This window comes from Ruditapes philippinarum, unplaced genomic scaffold (assembly GCF_026571515.1).
Source record: "Ruditapes philippinarum isolate M1 unplaced genomic scaffold, ASM2657151v2 ctg3235_1_1_1_1, whole genome shotgun sequence".
Classification (NCBI taxonomy): domain Eukaryota; kingdom Metazoa; phylum Mollusca; class Bivalvia; order Venerida; family Veneridae; genus Ruditapes; species Ruditapes philippinarum.
Genome location: NW_026860668.1, coordinates 212343 through 232571, shown reverse-complemented (window position 1 = coordinate 232571; position 20229 = coordinate 212343). Strand labels below are relative to the sequence as shown.

Below are 20229 nucleotides of genomic sequence, written 5' to 3'. Positions count from 1 at the left end.
CATCGCGTTTTCACCATCGTGCCATCGCGTTTTCACCATCGATCCATTCGCACTTACACCATCGTGCCATCGCGTTTTCACCATCGTACCAACACGATTTCACCATCGTACCATCGCGTTTTCACCATCGTACCATCGCACCATCGTGTTTTCATCATCGTGCCATCGCGTTTTCACTATCGTTCCATTGTGTTTTCACCATCGTACTATCGCGCCATCGCGATTTCACCATCGTACCATCGAGTATTCATCATCGTACCATCGTGTTTTCACCATCGTACCATCGCGTTTTCACCATCGTACCATCGTGCATCGGGGGTACAGACTAAATTAAAAGTCACAATTGTCCAAACGGAACACCGTATTAAATGATTTTAATAGTTCGAGATTCTTTTAAGTTTACAGAAGTACCATAGACGATTTTGTCGATGGAAAACTACAAATGACTTAAGCTGGTGTCTTTTTTTTTGTCGGTCATATTGTGTAATTGTTCAGCTTATAAGAACAGTATTTACATTTCGAACTTGCTTTTTAGTGCATTATTAATGTGAGTTTATTGACGAATCATTTTGAATAGTATGTAGTCATTTCCTCTTTTTTAACAATATTGATTCATTTTTTTCCGCTTGATGAAAATCACTGTTTGTCGCCCTCGTGAGATGTTTGCTTAATATGCATTGTGTTGCTAATAGTTCTAAGGTTAAGTGATAAAGAACTAATTTCTTTCAGTCAAAATACCTATTTACCTATAAAAAATGATGGCCTATATAGCTGAATGGCCTAAATGAAGAAAAAAGAAATTAAAAAGGTTGCTTTGCTCTGGGCTTTGAACTCATTCTTAACCGAAACTCTTCTCACTGAAAATGAACACTCTTTCAGAGAGAATTTTGCATTAAGCAATTATTAGTACTTTAAAATTCATTAAATTTTTTTGTTAGATATTCGCTTATTCTTAGCGGGACCTCTGAATTTTACTGTTGTTTTGTCAGCTGTTATCGCGGCAGTAGCAGCAGCAGTACCACAAGCAGCAACAACACGTATAAGCAAATGTAATATGATGTTGACTTTATATAATTATTATGTTAGGTGGGGGTCAATATTTAATAGATAATATAGGGGTCATTATTTTATATACAAGGGGGTCACTATTTTATAGAAGGGGGTCACTATTTTATATAAAATAATGACCGGGGGTCAATATTCTATGGGGGCCAATTTACAACGTTACACCGGCGTTCATATTATAGTTTACCTACATTTATATAGTTAACTAGATCTATGTATTGAAAGCTTGTAAGCGTAGCGTATCTTACTATTTTTACATATACTTTGTTCACTATATTGACAAATTTATTGTTGACTAATGATATTTGTTTATATACCAAAACTATTACTATGAGCTATAATGGCCTCGTCAATTGTGTATTGTGACGTTTGAATAAAACATATCTTCTTCTGTATTCTGGTCTTCATGAAAAAGTATTTTGTGAGTATTAAGTTTCTTAGAATTGCCTTAGCATTCTAGGTACTTAGCAACTATGAGGCTCTAGTGTCCTTATGTTTACGGAAGCCGATTTCTTGTTGCTAGGGGTTCGAATCCCAATAAGAACGTTGGTCTTTTTCTTGTGATTGAAGTTTTCCTGTTTGTTAATTTAAACGATGTATGTGTACTCTTTTCATACCAGAACCCCTCATACCAGAACCCCAAACATTCAATAAAGAACATTAGACTCTGGTAAGCCGAAAACAGGACGAGGGACCAGGACGAGGACCATGGGGTAAAATAGAATAACAAAATAAAATAACCTGAAAAACTTCGGCTTTAATCAATATGAAACAAGCTCATAAAAAATAACATTAAACAAAAGCCTCCCAAAATTATGAGTTAGTACTTCCTTCACAGATATATCAATTAATCATTCTGTACAACATCTTGTCTGTTTTTTTTAATTTTAACCCTAATCTGCAGAATTTCTTAAATAAACATTTCCAGTTCCCGATTTTGGAACCATCCATTATCAAGTTTGGGAATATCAAGATGAAAATTAAAAGTTTGTAGGCAACACAGTATGTCACCTGGCTCTGCGTAGACAGTAGGCTAGCTGGATGGCTTCCTCACATGGAAACATTTCAAGGTCCCTGGTGGAATTCGAATCCACAGTGGTGATATGAAAGTTAAAGTCAGCAGCCTTAACAACTGGGCCATGTAGAACCTGATCATTTGAGACTATGATATAACTCCATGTGGCTGGTCCGATTTTACATCACACCCACACAGTATAGGTCATATAGCAACGTTCTAGCTTTACTTGTGGATGAACACCTTAAGTGCCCTTACGTGGATAATTTCAGGCACAAACATGTATCTAAGAAGAACCACCAACGTTCCATAAGCTAGCTGGATAGCTTCCTCACATAAAGAATTCATAGTTCCTGGCAGTAATGGAACCCACAATGTTGAAATGCAAGTGATTTACAGACATTTTATTATAACTCCACAGATTAATAAACAAAAATATCTTAAACAAGAGGGCCATAATGGCCCTGAAATCGCTCACCCGTATATAGGCCCTTGGGGCGGGGCTAATTTTAACCCAGGTGCTTTCTTTTTTTACCAGCTTGGTAGACACTCATTAGAAGATGGTTTATGATAAATATCTAAGCTCTAGCTCTTTAAATTTTTTTAAAAGAAGATTTTTTAAGTTTTTTACTATAGACATATAAGGAAAATCAATGACCCCCCCCCCCCCCGGGGCAAAGCCAATTTTGACCCCAGAGCTTTCATTGGAACAAACTTGGTAGACACTCATCAGACAAATTTTCATGTCAAATATTTAAGCTCTAGCTCTTTCTGTTTTTTAAAGGAGATTTTGTAAGTTTTTACTATATACATATTAAGAAAAGCAATGACCCCCTGGGGCGGGGCCAATTTTGACCCCAGGGCTTTTATTTGAACAAACTTGATAGACACTCACTAAAAGATGTTTCACGCCAAATATGTAAGTTCTACCTCTTTGGGTTTTTTAAAAGAAGAAATTTTAAGTTTTTTCTTTCGGTTGCCATGGCAACCAGAGTTCTGCATGGAATAAAATTCTTTGAACAATTTTCAAGGTGACCACCAAAGGACTATTCCTGTGAAGTTTGGATGAAATTGGCTTAGCCATTTATGAGATGTTGTTTAAAGTAAAAGTTTACGGGCGATGGATCACAAAAGCTCAGGGTCATTAATTTACAGGGTGTATTGTCAATCTCAACAGTTTAATATTTTGGACTATTCATATTTCTTTATTGCCTTACATGTATTTCTGTTTTGAAATTTGAACATATAACATCATATTTATAACAATATATTAAACATATTTACAAATAGTTGCTGATTTGTTACATAGGTATTTACATTTCAATAACATTTTAGTCGTTCTAATAATACTGTAAAAGTCACATGGCAACTTTCTAGATTTACTATTGGATGATGACCTGGGGTGCCTCTATATTCATCACTGGCTTTTCAGGCATTAGTATATACATCAAGAATGACCAACTTCATGTAAGCAAGCTAGAAAGCTACCCCACATGAAAGAATCCTAAACACCCTGGTGGGGTTCAAACTTAAAGCAGTGTAGATCAATTTGTCATAAGTCAGCAAATCTTATCATTCAGCCACAGACAACTTTGATATTTTACACACTGTTACCTGATTTATAAATGAGCCGTGCCATGACAAAACCAACATAATGGGTTTGCGACCAGCATGGATCCAGACCAGCCTGCGCATCCGCGCAGTCTGATCAGGATCCATGCTGTTCGCTATCAGTTTCTCTACTTGTAATAGGGTAAGCATGGATCCTGATCAGACTGCGCTAATGCGCAAGCTGGTCTGGATCCATGCTTGTCGCAAAACGCACTATGTTGGTTTTGTCATGGCACGGCGTTCATCTATATATAAACATCACTCTATTTACATGTAATGTAACCTGCCTTTCTTTCTATTCCTATGTTAATTTTACTCATAAACGGAGGCAAAATCTTACATGAAAAGCTATACAATTATTTTTTCACATACTTTTCATTTGAAATGACACATAAAACTACATATTATTAAAATCTCGTAGTTTCCAACTGTACACTTTATCAAATGTGTTTTAGTCAAACATTTCAATACAGTCTGTTATTTTGTTGAACATAATATAGAAAATATATTTCTTTTTAACGTTCAATGCTATTTCAAAATATTTTGTACATAAATGAAAAAACATACGGTAGCAGTTACTTAAGACTCAGAAGTCATATTAATCACAGGTCCCAAACAGGTAACAATTTACAATGCTTAAATTTCTTAGTTTTCTAAAAATGCTGTTCATTTGTATAACTTAAAATTCACAATTTTTCATTTGTCAAGGCTCAGTTACACAAAAAAACAACTTGCTTTTATAACCTTCCCCAAAAAAAAAATCTGAACAGGCAGACAATGAACTGTAGTGAATGAAAGAAAATTTCAATTCAAGACATATGCAGCTGTAGATTATCCCGTTAACACTTAAGTTTCTAAAATACAAGTCATCTTGGTTTGGCATTCACAAATCTATAAAATGTTGCCTCTAAATCACATAGTGCTTCTGTAGGCAGATCGTTTTTATTGTCCCATCTATCCAACATCAATCCACGCATCTTGTCAATCATTTATGAAATCAAACCAGTCGACTAGTATTCCTACCGATAACTGAACAACATCGATATGAATATCGTCTCTACCTCGAGATTTCATAACTTCTATCAGTTTGTTGTACATTCCGTCAATCTGATGATTATTCATAAATATATCGTCATTCACGGCACTATTCATACAGGTCAGACGCACCAATTGCATTTTGGGAATTTCCGCACACGCCTTTGCCAGTTGGAGTTGACTTTCAAATTGCATAATATTACCCGAGATATCTAGCACTTTCAAATGTGCAAGATCTTTCGATAAAATCTCTGTAAATTCTCTAATACCGTCATCCGGAAGGTGGTTCTGCGAAAGGTTAAGCACGGTCATTTTCGGAAAATGTTTCATCGTTTTCAAAATACGCAGAGGAGCTATTCTATCACTTTCGTACATTGAGAAACTGCACAGTTTTGACATATTTAGTTCTCGCAGATGAGGCGCATGTTTTGATTTGGCTAAATTGTTGAGATCGGTCTCGTTAAGATCACAGCCGCGAACACTGAGGTAGTCTAATGGGTTTTGTAATGCGTCGAGCAACTCGCCTAGACAACCAATGAGAAAGTTAAAACTGATGTCCAGTCGATGTAAATGATGGAATGCTGAGAACATATTGCAAAGTCGTGACCGAGTAGCTGTGCGACTACGAGTTATTCCCTCCTGAAGGTAGAGATTACAGTCTTGGATATCCAAACTTTGAAGATTGGTGAATTTCATGATGTCCGGTGAGATGACGTGTAGAATTCCTTCTTCAAGCTGCCTCAATGACAATCCATCTAATAACTGAAATGATTTGATCAACAAGAGGGCCATGATGGCCCTGAGGTCGCTCACCTGTATATAGCCCCCCCCCCCCGGCCCAATTTTTACCCAAGGGCTTTTATTTGTTTATTTGAACAGACTTGGTAGACACCCATAAGAAGATGTTTCATGCAAAACATCTAAGTTCTAGCTCATTGGGTTTTTTAAAAGAAGATTTTTTAAGTTTTTACTATACACATATAGTTAAAAACAATGACACCCCTCGGGCAGGGCCAGTTTTGACCCCTGGGCTTTTATTTGAACAAACTTTGTAGATATTTACTTAAAGATGTTTCATGCTTAATATCTAAACTCTAGTTATTTGGGTTTTTTCAAAGAAGATTGTTAAGTTTTTGCTATGTATATAAGGAAAATCAATGACCCCGGGGCGGGGCCAGTTTTGACCCCAGGGCTTTTATTTGAACATACTTGGTAGACACCCATTAGAACTTGTCTCATGCTAAATATCTTAGCTCTTGCTCTTTGGGTTCTTTAAAAGAAGATTTTTTAAGTTTTTACTATATGCATATAAGGAAAATCAATGACCCCCTGGGGCGGGGCCAATTTTGACCCCAGGGCTTTTATTTGAAAAAACTTGGTAGACATTCACTAGAAGATGTTTCATGCCAAATATCTAAGCTCTAGCTCTTACGGTTCTTTAAAAAAAGATTTTTTAAGTTTTTACTATATGCATATAGGGAAAATCAATGACCCCCCGGGCGGGGCCAATTTTGACCCCAGGGCTTTTATTTGAACAAACTTGGTAGACATTCACTAGAAGATGTTTCATGCCAAATATCTATGCTCTAGCTCTTACTGTTCTTTAAAAGAAGATTTTTTAAGTTTTTACTTTATGCATATAGGGAAAATCAATGACCCCCTGGGGCGGGCCAATTTGGACCCCAAGGCTTTTATTTGAACGAACTTGGTAGACATTCACTAGAAGATGTTTCATGCCAAATATCTAAGCTCTAGCTCTTACTGTTCTTTAAAAGAAGATTTTTTAAGTTTTTACTATATGCATATAGGGAAAATCAATGACCCCCTGGGGCGGGGCCAATTTTGACCCCAGGGCTTTTATTTGAACAAACTTGGTAGACATTCACTAGAAGATGTTTTATGCCAAATATCTAAGCTCTAGCTCTTACGGTTCTTTAAAAGAAGATTTTTTAAGTTTTTACTATATGCATATAGGGAAAATCAATTACCCCCCAGGGCGGGGCCAATTTTGACCCAAGGGCTTTTATTTGAACAAACTTGGTAGACATTCACTAGAAGATGTTTCTTGCCAAATATCTTAGCTCTAGCTTTTTGGGTTCTTTAAAAGAAGATTTTTAAGTTTTTACTATATGCATATAGGGAAAATCAATGACCCCCAGGGGCGGGGCCAATTTTGACCCAAGGGCTTTTATTTGAACAAACTTGGTTGACATTCACTAGAAGATGTTTCATGCCAAATATCTATGCTCTAGCTCTTACTGTTCTTTAAAAGAAGACTTTTTAAGTTTTTACTATATGCATATAGGGAAAATCAATGACCCCCCGGGGCAGGGCCAATTTTGACCCCAGGGCTTTTATTTGAACATGCTTGGTAGACACTCACTAGAAGATGTTCCATGCCAAATATCTTAGCTCTAGCTCTTACAGTTCTTTAAAAGAAGATTTTTTAAGTTTTTACTATATGCATATAGGGAAAATCAATGACCCCTGGGGCGGGGCCAATTTTGACCCCAGGGCTTTTATTTGAACAAACTTGGTAGACACTCATTAGAAGATGTTTCATGCCAAATATCTAAGCTCTAGCTCTTAGGGTTGTTTAAAAGCAGATATTTAAAGATTTTTCTTTCGGTTGCCATGGCAACCAGAGTTCTGCATGGAATTAAATTCTTTGAACAATTTTTAAAGGTGACCACCAAAGGAACATTCCTGTGAAGTTTGGATGAAATTGGCTCAGTGGTTTATGAGGAGATGTCATTTAAAGCAAAAGTTTACGGACGGACGACGGACGGACGGACGGACGGACGCCGGACGAAAAGCGATCACAAAAGCTCACCCTGTCACTTTGTGACAGGTGAGCTAAAAACGCGTCAATTTTTTCAAACATCTAACATTCTTACTAAAATTCTGATATTTAATTTCTTGCATTTTATTTCTTTGTATTGTATATTTTTCCTGCAACATTAATATATCAAATTTTAACAAATTTTTTTTATAATGAAATGTTCCTCCAGATGCTTTCATCGGTGCTTTATGACAAATATCTAACCTCTTGACTGCGTAGTTTTAAAGAGCTAAAAATTTTAATTTATGTTTTAACTTTATTATACAGAACCCATTTTGTACACTAGGGTTTTGATTTATGTCATTTTTGTAGAGGTCCACTAATCAATACAACATGTTAAATACCAGGGCATTGTAATTTCACATAAAGACTTCCTGTATATGTCTACAATAACCAAATGAGCCAATATTGACAAAAGGGGATTCTTTTTTTTCTGATGTATAATAAAAATCAAACCAAGATGTTACAATACTATCTTTAACACTTTTCATGAGAATTTGGAAGTCTATAAGCAATATTTTCTTTCATTTCATGATGTTATAATGATTCATTAAAGGGAATAAATTTCTTTTAAAACAAGACCTGTAAGGACAGCATTCTCAGTGCTTTACAGTAAATCAAGAGCCTGAAAAATGTTGAACTTTCTAAGTTCAAAGGACCATAATTCTGTCAAAATCTTGTTAGAGTTATAGGCCTTAGAAAGTGACCTCCTTTTATGCTTTCAAATAAGTTTGCAAAGTTTAAACCCATTCCCTCCAGTAGTTTTAGAGAAAACCTCTTGCACACAAAAACTTAACCAAGGTGTGATGAAAACAGCTTGGTGGGTACCATAGCTCTCCCTATTCTTAGAATAGTCAAACTAAAAATGTAAGTGTGCCAAACTAAAAATGTAAGTGTGACCATGACCTTTAAGATAGGGATGTGGTTCTTGGACGTGACACATCATTTTGATGTGGTAGACATTTGTGTCAAGCCATTTCAAAATCCCTCAATGTATGACAAAGTTACAGTCCGGACAAAAATGAAGTGGGGGCGCATGGATGTCCAGCCAAAATGGAATAAGGGGCCATTTATTTTGTTATTTTCTATTGTTTAATAGAGGGAAAATGGCCCCTTACTCTATTCTTATGGAATGAACTCTATTGTTCTCTTTTGTTCTGTTTACAGTTAGATAGCCCCCTATCCCTATTCGGTACTGCAGACTGACAGACAGATGGAGAGATTTTAATATGCGCCCTGGGGGCATAAAAATGAACCAACTGGAATGAAAAAGGTACAAGAGCCATATTAAAGATAACCTGTCTTGTTTAGATTAGTTGATTAACTCTTAGCCTACTGGTGGCAACAGATTTTACCCATGTGACCAGTGCAGACCATGATCAGCCAGCACACCTGTGCCATCAATTTATGGTCTGTTCTGTTTGCTATTCAATCAGTACATATTCAAAAATTTTCCCTAAAAAAGAATGAATGGTTTCATCTAGATTTAAAGATGGACAAGTCCATTTAAGATATTTAGGGTGGAAAAAGTTAATGTCAATGCTTGACAACACAGGTGTGTCCATCATCCTTATCGATAGCTATTGATAAACCAATTTTGGTATCATGGTAAAATTGCACTTTCCCTATGACCTTACCTCTGTATCTTGACCTCTTAGAACAAGAAATGGCACGAGAGAATCTGTGAAACCATCCCCTTCCATCAACTCTGACCTACAGAAGATAAAATATAAGTTACCTAAATTATAACAAGAGGGCCATGATGGCCCTGAGGTCGCTCACCTGTATAAAGGCACCCGGAGCGGGGCCAGTTTAAACCCCAGGGCTTTTATTTGAACAAACTTGGAAGACACCCATTAGAAGATATTTCACGATGTTAAGTTTTTACTACACACATATAATGAAAAACAACAATCTACCCCCTCCTTCCATACCCCCCCCCCCCCTCTGGCAGGGCCAATTTTAACCCCAGGGCTTTTATTTGAACAAACTTGGTAGACACCCATAAGAAGATGTTTCATGCTAAACATCTAAGCTCTAGCTCATTGGGTTTTTTTTAAAAGAAGATTTTTTAAGTTTTTTCTATACACATATAGTTTAAACCAATGACACCCCTGGGGCGGGGCCAATTTGACCCAAGGGCTTTTATTTGAACAAACTTTGTAGACAATTACTAGAAGATGTTTCATGCTTAATATCTAAACTCTAGCTATTTGGGTTTTTTCAAAGAAGATTTTTAAGTTTTTGCTGTACAAATATAAGGAAAATCAATAACACCCGGGGCGGGGCCAATTTTGACTCCAGGGCTTTTATTTGAACAAACTTTGTAGACATTCACTAGAAGATGTTTCATGCTAAATATCTAAACTCCAGCTATTTGGGTTTTTTCAAAGAAGATTTTTTAACTTTTTGCTATACACATATAAGGAAAATCAAGGACCCCTGGGCCGGGCCAATTTTGACCCCAGGGCTTTTACTTGAACAAACTTTGTAGACACCAATTAGAAGATGTTTCATGCTAAATATCTTAGCTCTAGCTCTTTGAGTTCTTTAAAAGAAGATTTTTTAAGTTTTTACTATATGCATATAGAGAAAATCAATGACCCCCTGGGGCGGGGCCAATTTTTACCCCAGGGCTTTCATTTGAACAAACTTGGTAGACACTCATAAAGAGAAATTTCATGCTAAATATCTTAGCCCTAGCTCTTTGGGTTCTTTAAAAGAAGATATTTTTTAAGTTTTTACTATATGCATATAGGGAAAATCAAAAGACCCCCTGGGGCGGGGCCAATTTTGACCCAAGGGCTTTTATTTGAACAAACTTGGTAGACACTCACTAGAAGATGTTTCATGCTAAATATCTTAGCTCAAGCTCTTTGAGTTCTTTAAAAGAAGACTTTTTAAGTTTTTACTATATGCATATAGGGAAAATCAATGACCCCCTGGGGCGGGGCCAATTTTTACCCCAGGGCTTTTATTTGAACAAACTTGGTAGACACTCATTAGAACATGTTTCATGCTAAATATCTTAGCCCTAGCTCTTTGGGTTCTTTAAAAGAAGATATTTTAAGTTTTTACTATATGCATATAGGGAAAATCAAAGACCCCCTGGGGCGGGGCCAATTTTGACCCCAGGGCTTTTATTTGAACAAACTTGGTAGACACTCATTAGAAGATGTTTCATGCCAAATATCTAAGCTCTAGCTCTTAGGGTTTTTTAAAAGAAGATATTTAAAGTTTTTTCTTTCGGTTGCCATGGCAACCAGAGTTCTGCATGGAATTAAATTCTTTGAACAATTTTTAAAGGTGACCACCAAAGGAACATTCCTGTGAAGTTTGGATGAAATTGGCTTAGTGGTTTATGAGGAGATGTCATTTAAAGTAAAAGTTTACGGACAGACGGCCGGACGACGGACGGCCGGACGGACGCCGGACGAAAAGCGATCACAAAAGCTCACCCTGTCACTTTGTGACAGGTGAGCTAATAAAACCCATAAATATGCATTACATGCCTGAACAATTACGCAATGAAAAGTTATTGTGAAAATTACACCACGAAGGTTACTGTAATTCTGAGGTAAAGATAATATTACATTATATAAAATTGCTGAAAATGAAGCATTTGACCAAAATTATGTTAAGCTAAATTATGAAGACTCTAGGTTATAAAATGAAAACGTTTTACAGAAATTATTTGTCTACAAACTGACATGCAATAAATTTGCCGGTAAAGATGATTTCTGTGATTTTATATACAATGTTTTTTTTTGTTTGTTTTGGTTTGGTTTAACGTCACACCAAAACTTTAAATGTCAAATGGCAACTTTCCAGCTGTACTGGAGGTGGAAGACATAAGGTGCTCCTTCGTGCATTATTTCAGGCACCTGAGTAGAACCACCAATGTTTGGAAAGCCAGACAGATAGCTTCCTAATCTGAAACAATCCATAGTCCATGTTGGGATTCTAACTCAATAGCAGTCATGGTTAAGTGGTTTTAGAGTCAAGGATCTAATGATTCTAACCACTTGGCAACTGTCGTTTTTCGAAAACAAAATAAATTAACGTGACATAACTATCATAACATAGCATAACACTACCATATACATACTTGATGTGAATATTGGAGACTGTCACATATACTGGTGTTATAGAACGCAGACAGTTACATATCATGTAATCCATGAAGAACATGTTGTTGGATGTAAAATGACAATTGTCTATCTTCACTTCCAATCTTTGACCTAAAACAAGAACATTAATTTTATATCTGACTTTAATGATAATTCTTCATAAACCTTTCCATCATAAAGACAACATAGTTACTTTCACCAAAGTGGATTAACTTTTTTTGCATATCAGACTGGTGTTCCGTTAGATTTACACATATCGGAAATTACATCTGGCATTGGGTTGCCAGATGAAATATGTGCTATAATGGCATGCTTAGAATGACGTAACTTCACCATTATTAAAAAAGTTGTAATTTCATATGCTGTTGTAAGAAAATAGTTTCAGGTATAAGGATATATATTTCCATGGAAAATTGTTTTATTACGGTCAAAAATTTGAAATATGATGGAATATGGTAGAATATGCAAGGAAAAATATCTGACGTGTTTACGGTTCAAAACAGAATATCCATCCCTTTGGGATCCGCCCATGGGATGGATACATCTATCTGAACTGCAACATATGACAGATTTTATATGTCTTAAATTTTTGTTTCAAATCATAATCCTGACATAAGGCTACATATACATCGTTTTACGTAGCTGGTCTTTAAAGTGAAATGGTCTATCATGGGAGGTCTGTGATACCGTAGACAATTATGATTATAGTATTAAGAATCTTATGATTGTAAAAGAAACCATGAAATAATTGGTATATCAATGTTGTGTGTAAATGTGATCTGATATTTCTTATCAAATATAGCAGACAATAAATTGATCTGAAAATATAATTTTATTATGACAGGTATCAAAAATCATTTTCAGTCACTTGTCACAAGTAGCTTCTAAATCCAATGTGCCGGCAATACGGCAAGTTCTCTTAAAGTCTACTCATAATTATGAGTGGACAAGTGGAATTTTTGATCTCTGACACCATGTGATGTCACATTAAGCTTTGAAGAAAAACGTTTACATGAGGTATAATAAAATAAAGGGTCTATGGTCACAGGAAAATTCACAAAAGGGAATAATTCAGTGAAAATCAATATTAACAGGTCTTGGTCAGTAAAATTAAATCATGACACTTAAAATATGTACGAAAACTCAAGCAAATATCTTAGTTGCTAGGGAGACATTTAAAAATTGGTAATATTCTGTAAAATACTAGAGATATTACCTAATTATAATAGCCAACAAGATGTGTCATAGAAAGAAACATACCCAACAAAGATCATCCTTGATTACCGAATCTGTGTTAGATTCTGAATGTTGAACATTTGTGCCAAGTTATTTCAAAATTCATCAAAGTGTGATTAAGATATGGACACAAAAAAAGAAATATTCTAAATTTGACCTTGATCTCTTTTCTTTAAGATGCTTAGGTTAACGATGGTGTGCAAAAAAAAAAAAAAAAAAAAAAAAAAAATCAAAATACTTCAAGGAACAACAAAATTTTGATCCACACTCAAATAAAAACTAGAGGATGCTTTTGTAAAAAAGCGCATGTCTCCCCCACTGCTGAAGAATAACTGTGAATGGAAACAGGAATGGAAATGGAGATAAAAGAACAGAGTATATAAAACCAGACAACTGATATATCACTGATATATCAATAATAGTTAAATGTCCTCACTGATAAGAACTCTAGTTATCATCCGGAAATGAGAAAATGACCAATGGTCACTGTGACCTTAACCTTTGACCTACTGACCCCATAAACAAGAGGGATCATCTGCTCAATAAGACCAATCATCCTATGAAGTTTGAGGGTTGTAGGTCTAAAGGAACTCTAGTTATCATCCGGAAAGGAGAAATTAACCAACGGTCGCTGTTGTGACCTTGACCTTTGACCTACTGACCATTAAAACAATAGGGATCATTTGATTAATAAGACCAATCATCCTATGAAGTTTGAGGGTTGTAGGTCAAAAGGAACTCTAGTTATCATCCGGAAATGAGAAATTGACCAACGGTCACTGTGACCTTGACCTTTGACCTACTGACCCCAAAAACAATAGGATCATCTGCTCTATAAGACCAATCATCCTATGAAGTTTGAGGGCTGTAGGTCAAAAGGAACTCTAGTTATCATCCGGAAACGAGAATTGACCAACGGTCACTGTGACCTTGACCTTTGAACTACTGACCCCAAAAACAATAGGGATCATCTGCTCAATAAGACCAATCATCCTATGAAGTTTGAGGTCTGTAGGTCTAAAGGAACTCTAGTTATCATCCGGAAACGAGAAATTGACCAACGGTCAGTGTGACCTTGACCTTTGACCTACTGACCCCAAAAACAATAGGGATCATCAGCTCTATAAGACCAATCATCCTATGAAGTTTGAGGGCTGTAGGTCAAAAGGAACTCTAGTTATCATCCGGAAACGAGAAATTGACCAACGGTCAGTGTGACCTTGACCTTTGACCTACTGACCCCAAAAACAATAGGGATCATCAGCTGTATAAGACCATTCATCCTATGAAGTTTGAGAGCTGTAGGTCAAAAGGAACTCTAGTTATCGTCCGGAAACGAAGAATGGACGGACGTTCTCACAGGACAGTAATTATGTGGCTACTCTTTTGTTCTCTCTATTGTTCTTTTTAGCCACACAAAAGAAAATAGCCACATAAAAGCATTATGGAATGAATGACATCAAAGAGAAATAACAGTTACCTATTGTCCCTCTAGCCACATAATTACTGTCCTGTGAGTGCGGACGGACTGACGGACGGACGGACTGACGGACGGACAGGGCAAAAACAATATGTCTCCCCCCGAGGTGGGGGAGACATAAAAATTGACAATAAACAGATGTGCAAAATTTTCAGATACTAACTTCGAGTCTAGGCTACATTAAGCCAACCAACCCTAACACAAGGGTGAAAGGAAAGCCCTACTTTTCTCTGAATAGTCAAGCTGAAAATTTATGCAATTGATGCAATTAGAGGACTCCCTACCTCGAGGTAGCACAATTCTGTCCGATGTCACAATGACCTCATGCGTCAACCTCTCTGCCAGTATCTTTGGTATTATCTCTGAGGTTAGTTTCATTTTGTCTGCACCTATAAAAGATGAATACCTTTTTTAAACTAAATCTTGTTTTAAAAACACATCAACACAAAAAATAGCACATAAAGTTATTGTATTATTTTGTTTATATTGCAATAGCAAAGGATATTTAATTCTTTTCCATCTTCAGTGTTTATTAAGTTATTTGTTGTCCAATAGGATAATAGCAATTCAAATGAATTATTACACGTTTACTTCAGTAAATCAGTTGACTATTGATCAGTCCAAAAAATCAACTATTTATAAAAATAAAACATATATAGTATGAATTTCAAAATTAGTGTCTGCTTTGTATCTTTTAAATCTGCAAAAGAAAAGAAGATTGTGCGAACATACCCTTTGTATTACTGTTTATCCCTGCAACCCGTGCTATAGTTTTAGCCAGTACTTTTGGTTTCATCTGAGATTTCTTCAGTGACAGCAGTGGCCAGGTTTGTATGATAAGTTTTGTGAATATGCGACCTGAAATGTCCATAAAAAAGTTGTTAGCACGGTAACAAGAAATAAGAAACTGTAAGAAGTTTATCTCATGATAAGAGTAAATTTATAATTCATTTCACTGTGAAGACCTCGCTGCTTATTTTGCACCGATGAAGAAAAGTCACTTGCCATCCAAACAACAACAACAGGTATACATGTCAATATTTACTTGTAATTATATCAGATAAGTCTTGCATGTAAAACAATCTCATGTCAACATAATGCTGAATATGTCTAATCTAGAGTACATAATTACAATGTTCTAATAAATATATTTATTATATAATAAAAATGAAAAATTGAGAAATATTGATGAAATAAAATGCTTATTTTCATTTTCTGTATTTTCACTGTAAAATGAGTGAAAAATGTACTAGTTTTATGTATTTTAACTGATGTCTTGCCAGACCACTTTCTTCTAAATTCAGCCAATATACAAATCTTATTTAAATGTACATGTATATAAATAAACAGAAAATTCAAGTTTTTCTCTATAAAAATACAGGATTTATTTTCATCTTGTGGTATGAAAATAATCATATTTCACTTGTGGCGGTTAACTCGTGGCTACATGTACCACTACTCATGAAATATTTACTTTCATACCACTCGATGAAAATAAATCCTGTATTTAGAGAAAAAAATCTTGAATATCCTCTATAACTTACTGAGCATTATATCTGTAAAATCGAGACATTTTAGACGGCAGTGTTTGGTCCGGTTGGTTATCCCTTGAAACACGTAAAAGGATACCTCACATAAATCTTCTTCAAATGCTACTGTTTCCTCCTCTGTTAATATGTCTCTGAACCTAATATATAATTAATTATGAGATTTTTTGTATCAAATTTGTAGATCTGTATTCTATGTATATTGTAGTGTGTATAGGTGTACTCATGTGGAAATGTTTTAACTGAAACAATCTGTTTTTATTTGACAAAGCTTTTTTATTTGACAGAGTTTATTGAACTTGTTGAATAAAATGATATTTTGCTCACCAGAGGCTCCCATATTAAACCCTTTTAATTATAAATTCAGTTTTGAACCAACACTCATTCAATAACCCCTAGAACCAACCCTCTAGAAAATAAGGTGTTTTTTTTTTTCTAATGTTACTAGGCATAAAATGACTGTTTTTTGTGAAGATGAAATATATATCTCATATCTTATTCTATCATCTATGTAAGATAATATCTGAATTTTCACACCTGCTACATGCTTGTGTGAAGTATGAATATTGCAATTTTCTCACTTCTCAATAAAAAAATATATCAAACTCACTGAAAGACTGGCAGGACAAGTTTATTTCAGATATTTAGCATGGTTAAGGTTAAAATTCAACATTTCCGCTTACCTGAGAGTTTCAAAAGGCCAGTTAGCAATAATTGTAGAAATTGACCAGAACTGGTCATTGGTGATAGCAATCTTCAGAAGCCTGGGAACCAGATGTACAGGTAACATACACAGACCGTTATCCTCCAACAGATACGGGAACCAGTTCAATGTTATAGAAGAAAGCTCTGTCAAAGACTTGACTTGGAATGGTGATGGCGGTGGCTCCTCTATCTTGTTGAGGCGTAAGGTGTCATACCTTACCCTAGCCAGGGCTCTGAACATCTTCTTACCTGGAAGCATATAATAACAATTTGTCAATTATACTTTCAATGAAATTCATATTTGATTATTTGTCCACATTATGTATCACATTAACAAGAATGTTTTACAAAATACAGAGATGTAGATAACAGAGATAAGCAGCTGCTATATACTTCATTGAAATATCACTCTGACACGCCTTTCAAAAAGTGAAAAATTAGGCATTTTGAAGAAATTAAAAACTTAATGGATGCAGATTTGATCCTTTTATAGTATCCAACATTTAGAAGTTAAATTTTTTATCTTTTGCTGCATGTTAAAAATAATTGGTAACTTTCTATGCCTTTCACTTAAAAAAATATTTGCCTCTGCAAAATATAATATATATAAGTTTGTCTTTTTTAAACTGTTTGTGATAGGCAGGGGTTTTCTTTTTTATCAAAATACTTACAAGTTCAATTTAAGCATTACCTGTATATAAAAACATAGTATTAACTTAGTTATTTTGATGAACATTATACATATACTGGAAATGAAATCATAATATATTTCAAGAAATCATTATATAGGAAATTTCATCGTCATTGTTTAAAGTCACTGCACATCATCAAAAAGTTTGCATGACCTGCAAAACGCGTTCCTTCACAATCTTTCTGGATATTATTAATTAAGTCTGGTTTAGTTAATTTCTAATGATAATTAAACTCTGACAAATTAATTTTAATAATTATGACTTGTAAATAACTCAGAATTTATGTGTGTTACCAAATTTTTCAAAACTCTTTTGCAGTTTATATTATAATAATTTATTTTATGACACACTATTGCATGATTTATTCTATTTTTTCAAAGATCAGTTTCACACATATATAACACATATGCATGAAATCTGGCGTCTGAGTTGATGAACTATCTGAAAAATTGTAAAATTTCCAGTCAGCATATTTGTTTACTCAAACATTGGAAACAGAAGGTAGGTAACTGTAAGCGTAATAAAATCAATATTTATGTTGAAAAAATTGATGCAAACTCTTGTTGCAGTAAATAAATATTTTTTGTTCAAAGTTTAATACACCAATTGACAGTCTCTATATGAACTACGTAAATAACCGAGGTATCATATAAGTACCTAACCTCACACCTAACCTATTCTCAAACCTTTCATTCATGAGCTGTTATTTTTTTACTAGAAATTAGTATGATGTCCAGAACTTGTGTGCATGAAAGCTTAGTTTCTGACAGACATGTCTGCTACTGTCAAATGAAAACACTATGTGAAAACTTATGTGTGAATAAGGCTTTAAAAGGCTTGTATATCAGGTAATATGTTAAAAGCAGGTAGCTGCATCCTTCAGGGTACTTCATAGTCATGTGATATCATAGTCATATAACAATCACTTCTATGGCTAAACTAAACAGTAACATTTTTGAGATACTTAAGGGGTTGAGATTAGGTACTTTATTTTAAGAGGCCATGTCAGTTTTAAAAAAGAGGGTTATGCTTTTTCAAGATATAAATAGAACTTTTTTTAATTATTGAATTTCAGCCAAATTTTACAGAAATCTTACATAAAGATTAAAATGTACATATGTAAAGAATTCTTATAAAGATTTACTTTTATTTATTCTTAAAGACCTCTTGAATGCTTAGAGATTTAAGAACTGGTTTGTCCTTGATATATTGAGTGAAAAATAACAAGTTTTTTCCCCTACCTTCGAGTAAAATCCATGTGTCACAAATGCTCAAACAATTCAAATTTAGCCATTTTTAAGACTGCTAGTTTGGGGTGAGTTAATGTTCGATTTTAAAATTTATTACACCAATGAAAAGCTTGTGATCTTCGTCTCGGTATATATTTGAACACATTGTTTGACACTAAAGGTATTTAAATTTACGGTTAAACCTACCCTGTCAGCCCATTTAACATAGGTTTATACAGTGAGGTACACAACCGGTTATCTTTCATTGCAATTCTACTGATAAAAATAGCCTATTGTCTGCTAGTTCAGAAACTGTCAATCTGTGTATTGGTTAAATGGGTCTATGTTAAATTTTAGCCTATCGTCTGCTAGTTCGGAAACTGTCAATCTGTGTATTGGTTAAATGGGTCTATGTTAAATTTTTAAAGTAGTGTAGACGAATATTGTCAAAGGAAAAAATAAAATATTTCTTTCTTTTAGTTTTTACCAGACACTGATCAAGCATCATCACATAATGGTCTAAAAATATTATTACATTAACTTTAGCCAAAAGCAGTTGAAAATGAGACAGATATTGGACCTGGTCCTTGAAAAAAGAAACCCTTGTTTTGACATTGCCACTATTTTTTTTTGGGGTTTAAAGCGAGAGGAGAAATTTTTAACAAATATTTTAATGTTTGCTTAGTAGACAGATAGTGGTCCAATTTATGACAGTCACAATGTTACGCAAACATATTTTTGTATCGGTCTCAGGGCTGCAGATAACATGCGTATTTGCGTTATTACCCAATTAAAATGTCTAAAAACCCAATAGAAATAATAACTAAGGGTAAGAAAAAGTAAATGAATTCTTATTTATACAAACTACATTTGAACTGGTGCGTAATGACGAAAATTATTACATAACGCGTACATCAGGCAGATCATACTGTTTCAGACTGTTTTAACCTTTAAATTATATAAGGCAACTTGGAAATCTCCTAGGCCAATAAACCATAAAGCAAAGTAGTAAGTAGCTTTTTTATAACCGTACAAAACCTACAAATGTCTACAATGAAGGTCAAAAATTTTGGGTAAAATGCATGAACTTGTACTTTATAACCCAAATTGGTTAGAGGGGGTAGGGTAAAAAATACAGAAATAACTGAAAGAAAATAGAAAAAACCCAATAGATCACAAAATAAGGGGTAATTACCCAATATACACAAAATGTTATCTGTAGCCCTGGGTCTTCTGTATCTTCTCCATTGAATTGCTGAATGTTTGTTTAAGGAATAAAATTTAGCTCGCGAAAATATGTGACAAACAAGAAAAAATAAAATTGCGTACGTATTTTCACATTAAGACTTTTTCAAACAACCGCAGTTAAGTGCAATATATGCAAAAATAGACAATTCTTAAATATCTGATCTTTAAATTTACCTTTTTATGTCTGCAAATGTGAAATTTACTATCTTTATTTTTTTCCATCAAAATAAATTTCAAATCGAGATTTGGACGAAATTATTTTTGCTTTAATTTTTCTTGTAAGTGAAACTGGAAACAGACAGAGGTATTTATTAAACAAATTTGATTTCAAATGTGATATATATTCTTCATATTTTATAATGCACTGCAATTATCATTAATTTTTAAAAAAATT

At 34.6% G+C, this 20229-nt stretch overlaps 1 protein-coding gene across 2 annotated transcripts; it reads right to left on the bottom strand.

Annotated features, from left to right (window-relative positions):
• Positions 1 to 3930: 3930 nt before the first annotated feature.
• On the bottom strand, positions 3931 to 20153 carry LOC132712993 (uncharacterized). 2 transcript variants are annotated; one of them, XM_060695429.1, is made up of 8 exons: positions 20010 to 20153; positions 16645 to 16915; positions 15959 to 16101; positions 15147 to 15272; positions 14699 to 14803; positions 11677 to 11809; positions 9206 to 9281; positions 3931 to 5488 (listed from the first exon to the last, which is right to left on the bottom strand). In XM_060695429.1, the coding sequence occupies exons 2-8, from the start codon at positions 16905 to 16907 to the stop codon at positions 4673 to 4675; spliced, it is 1662 nt and encodes a 553-aa protein (XP_060551412.1). In that variant the 5' UTR covers positions 16908 to 16915; positions 20010 to 20153; the 3' UTR covers positions 3931 to 4672. The 2 variants fall into 2 exon arrangements, with proteins under 2 accessions (XP_060551412.1, XP_060551413.1); XM_060695430.1 differs by lacking the exon at positions 20010 to 20153 and adding an exon at positions 18503 to 18524.
• Between the last annotated feature and the right edge of the window lie 76 nt (positions 20154 to 20229).

Coding starts and splice junctions, on each gene's coding strand:
- LOC132712993 (XM_060695429.1), bottom strand. CDS start 16,907: ATGTTCAGAGCCCTGGCTAGGGTAAGGTATGACACCTTACGCCTCAAC. Junction 11,810..14,698: donor CAGAATTGTGCTACCTCGAG/GTAGGGAGTCCT, acceptor TTCTTGTTTTAG/GTCAAAGATTGGAAGTGAAG. Junction 9,282..11,676: donor GTCTCCAATATTCACATCAA/GTATGTATATGG, acceptor TATCTTCTGTAG/GTCAGAGTTGATGGAAGGGG.